Source organism: Echinops telfairi, unplaced genomic scaffold, assembly GCF_000313985.2.
Source record: "Echinops telfairi isolate 266 unplaced genomic scaffold, ASM31398v2 ScPeMD7_7468;HRSCAF=8506_0, whole genome shotgun sequence".
Taxonomy (NCBI): domain Eukaryota; kingdom Metazoa; phylum Chordata; class Mammalia; order Afrosoricida; family Tenrecidae; genus Echinops; species Echinops telfairi.
The window spans coordinates 53,316,104-53,325,808 of record NW_022111369.1 but is presented as its reverse complement, the minus strand read 5'-3'; the positions used below and the strand labels follow the sequence as shown (position 1 = coordinate 53,325,808).

General features: G+C 35.2%; 1 protein-coding gene across 1 annotated transcript in view; it reads left to right on the top strand.

Moving 5' to 3' along the window:
• PDS5A (PDS5 cohesin associated factor A) overlaps positions 1 to 9,705 on the top strand; it is a 144,723-nt gene that overhangs the window by 101,307 nt on the left and 33,711 nt on the right. The window contains exon 18 of the mRNA XM_045284096.1: positions 9,263 to 9,423. Coding sequence (XP_045140031.1) covers positions 9,263 to 9,423 — 161 coding nt within the window. The remainder of the gene's footprint in view (positions 1 to 9,262; positions 9,424 to 9,705) is intronic.

The window sequence follows — 9,705 nt, the reverse complement described above, 5'->3', positions numbered from 1 at the left end:
CCTTGATAGTTTATAAATGGGTATTTTGTCATATCTTGCCCTGTCCGACGTCTCCCTTCACCCACTTTTCGGTTGTCTGTCCCCCAGGGAGGAGGTTTTTTTTCCTAGGCTACTCCAGAAGCAGTTTTTCTCCTCTGAACTGTAACATATATACTCCTTACATCCATTATAAGGAGCAGTAACTAATATTACTATTAAGAAGTATGGTCCAATTCATACTCTCTACTAAGATCAGATCTTAATCTCATCCTGTTCTTAGCAGATAATGTCCTTCAAAAATCAGACTATAGCCACAGGTTTATGAAGTCCAGAATTATTTAAGGGATTTTGGTTGGAAGGGCAGTATTAATTCACTGTAACTCGATTGTGTCATCTGTGAGTTGAGATAGCTTATTCTTCCTTTCCAGCTCTGGAGTCTTTTCTTCCTCTTTCTTGTCATATTGCTTTAGTCAGTATTTCCAGTATAATATTGAATAAGAGTAATATTACCATTCTCAAGAGAAAAATTCTCAGCCTCTCTTTATTGAGAATAATATTGGCTGTTGGTTTTGCATATGTGTCCTGAATTTTATTGAGGTATTTCCTTTCCTGTGTTGCTGAGAGTTCTCTTCAGAAAAGAATGGTAGATTTTATTAAATACCCTTGCTTTAACATCAGTGAAGATGATTGCATGATTCTTTTCCTTTGTTTTATCTACTGTTGACCACTCTTTCATCCCTGGTATTAATTCCATTTGATCATAGGTTCATAAAACAATTTTGGGATTTTTTTTTTTTTTTAGTCATTTGGGTGGAATAAATACAAATACCAACTCTGAATTTTTGGTAAAACTTCCCAATAAAACTGTCTGGGCCAGAGATCAGATTTATTGGTATATAATTTTCAATAATCTTAGTATGAACTGTTAGTAATGTTTCTAATTTTATTTGCATTTTCTCTCTCTTTTTTCCTCTGGCATTTGGTCAGTAGTTTGTAATTATTGATCCTTCTTTCTGTTTTCCTATTTTCCATTTATTTCTGGTCTGATTTTTATCATTCCTTTCTGGTAACTTTGGTTCATTTTACTCTTCCTTTTCTATTTGTCCAAGTTATTACTTTTCAGCCTTCTTTTTAATGTGAGCATAAATAACCGTTTTTTCTGAGCACTTGTTATGGCTGTATCCCAAAGATTTTGTTACGTTGTATTTTCATTCTAATTTGATTTCTTCTATGACCCAAGGTTTTTCTTACTCTCCCTGTGACAAATTTATAGTTTTATACCATTATGGTCTGAGAAGATATTTTGTATGATCTTAAACTTTTAAAATATATTACAGCTTTCTTTGTGACCTAAAATATGGTCTAGTATAAAGATTGTTTCATGTGCGTTGGGGAAGAATATGAATTATGCTGCTATTGGGCAGTGTTGTCTTTTTATAATTTCCATGCCTTCTTTGTGAATGAACCCTTTAATTATTATATAATGCCTTGGTCTTTTTAAAAAATGTTTTATGTTTCATTCATCATTTGTATTTCTGCTAATATATACTTGTCTGCTAAATATTCCAGTCTGAACTTTATCAAAGAACATAACAGGACTGCCCACCAAGAAAAAGAAAAAAAAAAACAGCTCACTGCTATAGCAACCCTATAGGACAGAAGAGAACTGGCCCTGTGGGTCTGAGGCTCTAGATCCTCTGAATGAAGAGCAGCTGGTTGGTAGTTTCAACTGCTGACCTTGTTAGAAGCCCAACCTGTAACCCACTATGCCACCAAGACTGTCCACAGAAAATCTTAATATGGCGGCGTCAGATGATGGGACCTTGAAGCAGTTGGTAACCGTAATAGACACAAAAGGAATTTTCAGGGAAATGAGCGATTAGCCAGGGTCAAGTCCAGCCAGATTATGTGCTAAAATTGACCTAATATAGGGAAATAGCATTCTCAAGGGAAATAGTGCTTGGCATATTTTAGGGGTGTTAAACGTTAAAGTTGACTGAATCTGTGAAGTAATGCAAAGCAAGATTGATTCCAGTTAAGGGCTTTTGAGGCAAGAAGTTACTTTGTAAGGACTTTTAACCTGGCTTTTAACATAATATAGCACTTATTCGAAGTTTCATTGGATAGAGCAGAGAGGGGAAGAAAATGAAAGGAATGAGATATTTAGCTTACTCTGATATAGGGTAGACAAATAGTGGAATGGGTTATATTGGCCTTAAATATTATTTCATTGAGATCATTGATTTAATTATATTTTTTAATACATGAGTCATATTTTTAAAACAGGTTGCTTGTCTTAGCTTTTCATATTTAATTTGTCATTTTTATGTAAATAATCACAAAACCTTATTAACTAAAATTTATCACACTGACCCTTATCAAATGAGAGGATTTCTCCACTGACTTTATGTCCCACTAAATAAATGCTTATTGGGTAAATTAATGAAGATTACCTGATTTATATTCCTTTACCTCTGCCTCCACACATTTAACCTTTATCCTGTTAATACACAATCTATATTGTCTTTACTTTGTGGAAGAAAAACTTTCAAGATATGACATAGCTAACTTGTGTTGTAGATTCCTTAATGATAAGCTAAGGCTCATACCTTCTTTTTATTTTCAGTACTTAAAAACCACAGGGTCTAACAAATTGTAGATACTCAATACATGATGCAAGAGATCATTGCTTTATATTGTGATGTTGTTTGTTCAAAGAAAACTGCAAAATAACTATTACAAGTAACCAAAATAATCTACATAAATGGAAAAATAATTCAAGCTCATGTATACATAGAAAGACTTAACATTGTAAAAATATCAATACTACCCAAAAGCAATCTATTAAAACAATGCAAGTAGGGAATGATATGATAACTCTACTAGCTCCAATAAAATGACTTTATGTTTGAGGGTGGGGAATAAATAAAACAATGCAATCCTGAGCCAGATTCCAACTACATTCTTCTTCTTTTTTAAGTTTTATTAGCCCTTCATCCACATATCATATGAGGTGGTACCCCCCCCCAAAACTGGAATTATGCTGGACAGGGCGGAGCTTTCCTAATACACATTTTCCCACTAGGCCAGTATCCAACAACTCATTCTGAGTTAGTGCACCCAGTGGCATATCCTGAGAAGGTTCTCTCTGGTCACAGTGCATTTTTTCATAAAAGCAATTTTACTCAAGCCTCATTTTTTGGGATGGCCTGAAATGTTTTCTTTTCTTTTTTTTTTTTTTTTTTTAACATTTTATTAGGGGCTCATACAACTGTTATCCCAATCCATACACACATCAATTGTGTAAAGCGTATTTGTACATCATTTCTCAAAACATTTTTCAAATTTTGTTTTCTTGTTGGGAAAAATGCCACTGAAATTGTTGTAATGTTGAACAATGCTTACAAGGACAGAGCTATGGGAAAACTCAAGTGTATGAGTGGTTTTCTCATTTCAAAAATGGTGAGATGTCAATTGATGACAAACCTCGTTGTGAACATCTGTCAACTTCCTGAATGGGCGAAAATGTCAACTTGTCATTTGGAGTTCATTTCACCAGGTCAGGCTGTTAATCCCTCTATTTCAGAGGTTCTGAAAAGATTGTGTGTAACAGTGTATGACAAAAGAGGCCTGATTTGTGGCAGACGAGGGGCTGGTTTTGCCACCATGACAATGCACCTGCTCACATAGCCATCTCTGTGCCAGTTTTGGGCCAAAAAAAACCACGTGCCTCTCTTGACCCATACACTTTACTCACCTGACCTCCCTCCATGTGACTTGTTTTTGTTTGAATGAATGAATGAAGAGGGACATAAAAGGACAGCGATTTGACTATGTAGAAGAGGTGAACAAAAAATGGAGTGCTATCAGCCATCCAAACAGATGACTTTGAAAAATGTTTCCAAGAATGGAATCGCAGCTTTAGCAAATACATTAAGTGTAATAGAAAGTACTTTGAAAATGATAAGGGTTTTTAAAAATTAAATACATAACTTTGGGGAAAAAAACTTTGGGGGGGGTATCCCTCATACAATTCATTAATTCATTCATCTCAAGAAGAGTTGTACAACTGTCATCACATTCAATTCTAGAACATTTGCTTCTTCCTTGTAGTCATTGTTATTCATGTAGTTTTTTTCTTCTAATTGTGGCAAAGATATACACAACAGAACATTCTCCAATTCCATAGCTTCTGCTTGTGTAATTCATTGTCACTGATTATACTCTTTATGTTGTATGATTGTTATTGATAGCCTTTTCTAAATTATTCTACCACCATTGACATTAACTCAATGTACCCTATACAACAATTCTTTCCCCTTCACCTATGGTAACCATTGGACAAATTGGACAAGTTTCGTTCTCCACCACCTCCCCATCCCCTGTGGTTTTCTTGATGAAGTATTCAAATCTCATATACTTTCATGGTTAAATCACTTTTAAAATGAATCATATAATCACAATCAGTCCTAGTTCCTCCTCCCCCTCTCACATTTATTGCTTGCTCCCCAAATCCCCTCACCCTCCCTGTTTCCCACTTCACATCCTCTATAAACCATTGCATCAATTAGTGTGTCTATTCATCTACTTCCGTGCTTTACAAACTGGGAAAACTACCAATAACAAACAAAATAAAGTGTTATGGATTAAATAATAATATAATAATATAAAAATATAAATAATGAGTAAGAAAGAAAAGAGTACTGTCAATATTTTAAAAGACAGTGAAGAAATTGTTGTCATGGATCAAGCACGAAATACTAGAGCCTAGAACAGATTCAGGTTGGGTCAAGAAAAAGAAGCCAACTGATCACATATCAAGTTTGAGTCAGTCCAGTATAATCAAGTTTACAGTGCTCTCTGTCTTATAGTAAAGCTGATTAAGACCCTTGCTGCGGTTAGACGGGATCTGCCAGAGACCTAAATCTGACTAGATACTCTGCAGATGAGTTTTGGACTCCCACTGTCATCCATAGCCTGCTATAGATTGGGTGTTCACAATTTAAGATCTGATAAGTTTCCCTACATCACGTGTGGATTTTGTTGTTTAACTACATTCTTTAAGGAAATGGAAAAACTAATTGCTTTATGTGGAAATGGAAGAGACCCAAAATAAACAATGAACTTTTTAAAGAGAAGAACAAATTTAAAGGCCTGTCACTACCGGACCTCAAAGTCTGTTAAACAGAGCCACAGTAGTATTACAGCCTGGTAATAGTACAATAATGGGTATAAACCCATGGAACCAATTAGAAAACCTAGAAATAAAAGGGCAAGTTTCCATCTACAGAAAAATGAAACTGGACCCAAACCTCACCCCATGTGAGGGTGAATTCAAGATGGATCAAAATGCATCTGTAAGTCCCAGAGCTATAATGAGCATTAGTGAAAAAATAGGGACAAGCTTAAGGGTCCCTCTTGCAAGGCATTGACATACTGTCAAATATGAAGGAAGCACAAACCGTGGAAGACAACAGATGCCCGGGGACACAACAGACAAGGGACAAATCTCTGAAATGTAATGAAATTGCAATACCTTAAAAATAAAATCAATAATTAAAAAGTGGGCAGAGGACTTCAGTTAACAAAAAATGACATCCAAATGACTCACAAACAGGTAAAAAGATGCTTGCTCAGAATTATTAGCCATTCAGGTGATGCAAATCAAAACAACAAGGAAACTTGCACTGACAACCCAATTTATTTTTAAAAAATGCTGGGGAGAGTGCAGAGAAGTGGGAACTCTCATACCTTGCTTGTGGGCCTGTACAACCATTGTAGTAAGCCATATGACACTGCCTCAAACACCGTGGAATAGGAATTCCACATCTCTGCTGGGTATATACCCTAAAGTAGTAATTGCCATAAGATGAATAGAGACATGTCCACTCCCACATTCTTTGCTACACTATTCATAACAAGTTAGTATTGCTTGGTCAATTGTTTAGTCTACTTTTAACTAAATTTTATTTTTGTTCTATTACTCAGTAATTTTTAAGCAGAGTGTTATCCAATTTCCATGTATTTGATTTTTCTCCCTTAATCATCTTATTTTCTTATTTTATAGCATTGTCATGAGAATATGCTTTGTATTATCTCAGTGGGTTTAGATTTATTGAGGTTTGCTCGTTGGTCCACATGCAGTGGAATGTTTCATGTACGCTGGAAAAAATGTCATATGTTATTGGGTAAAGTGTTCTGTATGTCTATGGTGGATTGTATTATTTAATTCTTCTGTGTCTTTGTTTATTTCTATTTGTTCCATCCTTCGTCAAAAGTAGTGTATTAATAACAAAAACTTTTATTGTAGAGTTATCTATTTTTCTCTTCAAGTTTATGTTTGATTGATGTATTTTGAGGTTCTTTACATAGATATTCATTTTGGTTAAATCCTCTTTTTCAGTTGACTTTTAATCATGGTATAATGTCCTTCTTTATCTCTTATTATGAATTTTGCTTTAAAATCTATTTTATCAGAAATTAATATTGTAACTGCTGCTTTTTTTCTGGATGCTCTTAGTTTGATATATTTGTTTCCTTCCTTAATTTTAGTCTGTTTGTCTTTGCATCTAAAGTGTGTCTCTTGTAAACAACAAATTGGTGGGGTTTGTTTCTTATCCATTCTGCTACTCTCCATCTCTTGACTGGCACATTTAATCCGTTTACATTCAGTGTAATTATTGATAGGTACGAATGTATTGCCACCATTTTACTATGTGTTTCTTTGTGATGTTGCTGATTTATTTCATATAAATTTCTGTGCTGACTTAAAACTGTTCATGTAATTTCTTCATTGTTTTTGTTTGTGTACTAAATCTTTGGGTTTTATTTTGATGGAGTTTATTCATTTTGAGATTGCCCTGTAATTTATTTTCTTCCCAAATTTAAGTCTGTGTTCTATCTTGATATCTTGATTTCCTCTTCATTTGAAAATTCTAAACTATCCCCTTTATTTACTTTGTAATTGTCATCATTACAAATTAATATATTTCTGGTTCTGTTTTCAGTCTTGTAGGTTTCTTACTTTTGGATACTTTTATATCCAGGTTGATTTATGACTGTTGCTATTTTTGTTAATCTCAAGTTATCTTCTATTGTTGATTTTTCTGTCGTGAACTCCCTTTAGTATTTCTTTGAAGATTGCTCTAGTGTTTACAAATTCCTTTCATTTCTGGCATCTGGAAATGTTCTGATTTCACCCTTGTATTTAAGGGACAGTTTTACTGAATATGTGATTCTTGGTTAGCCTTTTGCTTTTTGTTTTCCTTGCAAAATTTTATATGTATATAACATCCCAATGCCTTCTTGCCTGCATGATTTCTGCTTAATAATTAGAGTTTAGTCTTAATGGTTTCTCTGTAAGTAACGTTTCACTTTTCAAACTCTTACTAGGATTCTTTCCTTGCCTTTGGTTTTGAAAAGTTTGAGTATGATATATCATAGTGCTTTTCTTCTGAAGCCTAACCTGTTTGGGGTTCTTTCAACATTTGAATGCACTATCTCTTATCTTTCATGAGTTTAAGGCAAGTTTTTTTTCTACAACTCATTGATAATTTGATCTGTGGTTTTTGGTATTTCTTCCTGTTCTGGAATTCCAGTCACACGTAATTTATTTCTCTTGATAGTATACTACATAATTCTTGGCTTCTCTTTGGATTTGTTGTTGTTGTTGCTGCTGCTGCTGCTGCTCCTCTCATAACTCAAATTCACTGCCATCAAGTAGAATGCTTAGTAACCCTATAGGACAAGGTAGAACTGCTCCTGTGACTTTCCAAAACTGTAACTGGTGCTGACAAAAAATATTGAAAGTACCATGGACTGCCAAAAGAACAAGGAGATCTGTCTTTAAAGAAGTACAGTCAGAATGCTCCTTAGATGGCAAGGCTTCATCTCACATACTTTAGACATGTTATAAGGAAAGACTGGGCAAGAAGAGTTGAACTATTTTTGATAACACGAGTAAATGGTGGAAAATGAAAAAAAAACATTAAAAAGGAAAGATTGGTCCCTGGAGAAGGACAAAAATCTTGGGTAAAGTAAAGGGGCAGTGAAGAAGTAAAAGGCCCTCTGCAAGCTGGATTGGATTGACACCACGGATACAACAATGTGAGGCCATTGTGAGGATGCCACATGACTGACAGTGTCTTGTTCTGTTGTACCTGGGGTTGCTATTGAGTCAACTCAAGCACCAAACAACAGTGGTTTGAAAGATCCCAGATCCTCAGCATGAACAAGTTGCTGGACTCCAGGGCATATCTAAACCCCATTACTCCCTCTCCCACCTCCTTCCTTTCCTCTTGGCATCATTCAGCAGCCCAGCAGCCTAGCAGGCTTTCACTTCAGCACAAGACAACTCCTGCAGCAGCTCCTCTACCCATACCACAAGCTCCTGACTCCCAACAGCAGCTGCTCATGATCAGGAAGCAGTCACATCAATCAGGTAGTGGCAGTCCAGGCCACAACCAGGCGCTGTGCCCACCTCTTTGTGATCCCCTCCTACACCCAAACATGCAGCAAAGTTTGGGTCCATCAACCAGCCCAACCACATACCCACCAAGTCTACCCCTCCCATATCCGTGGATACAGCTCTCAAGCTTTGTCCATCAGACTACCATCAGGTTTTTAATTTAATCTTTGTAAGAATTTAACTAGATTGTACTGGGACTGCATGTATGTAATATGCATGTACGTAACATCTGATTCCACATTGGGAATATTTAACAGTATATAATTGTAATTAAAAATTCACAATATAAAAAAAAAATAAAATAAAAATTCACAATAATGGCTTCTTTGTTGATAGCTATAGTAAATGGATTTTTTGGGTGATGGATTTCTTTCTTTATAGGATATTTTGACCAGTCAAATAAAGCTCACAGTAAACTCTTAGTACACATCATATAAAAATTGGATTAATAAGTTTTGAATTTTTATATTGAGTAAGCATTCCTTATTTAAATACAAATGTATATTTATAAAACTATAGAATTATTAACACTGCAATATCACACTCTAAAAATAAGGCAGCCATGTTTGTACATTCCAAGTCACACACTAGAAGAGAGGAAAGATTAAAAAGGACAAAAGCTGTATATCTACTGTCATAAAGAACTACCTGGAAGTTACCACACAGTAGCCTCAATTAACTACAAGAGCAGACTGGGGCATGTTGTCTCTATTCTGTGCAGCTAGAATAAGCAGACTATAATTTATTTGTATTTTTTAGAGGTTTTCTGAATTTAAATTATTGTCTGTACTTCTAAAGCTGTATCTATTCCTCCAGGTACTGTCTTTCACACATCCTACCTCGTTCCACTCTGCAGAGACATATGAGTCCCTGTTACAGTGCCTGAGAATGGAAGATGACAAAGTAGCAGAAGCTGCTATACAAATTTTTAGAAATACAGGCCACAAAATAGAAACAGATCTTCCCCAGATAAGATCGTGAGTATATTTTTTTCTAATAATAAATGTTTTTCCTTTAAGAATCCTATCCCTAGATTCGTATCCCTTTTGTGTGTAGGGGGCTAGAATAAAGACAACTTCATTCAGAAGCTAAATTTTGTTTATAGTAAAATTACTTTTTCAGTATTATTAATCTAAAGTTATCAGTAGAATTTAACATCTACCACCTTCATATATGACCCCCAAATGAAATAGTCTACTAAATAAAATATTCATTGGTGGGTAGCAGTGGTGCTACTATTGCTTGCATCTCCCCCCCCC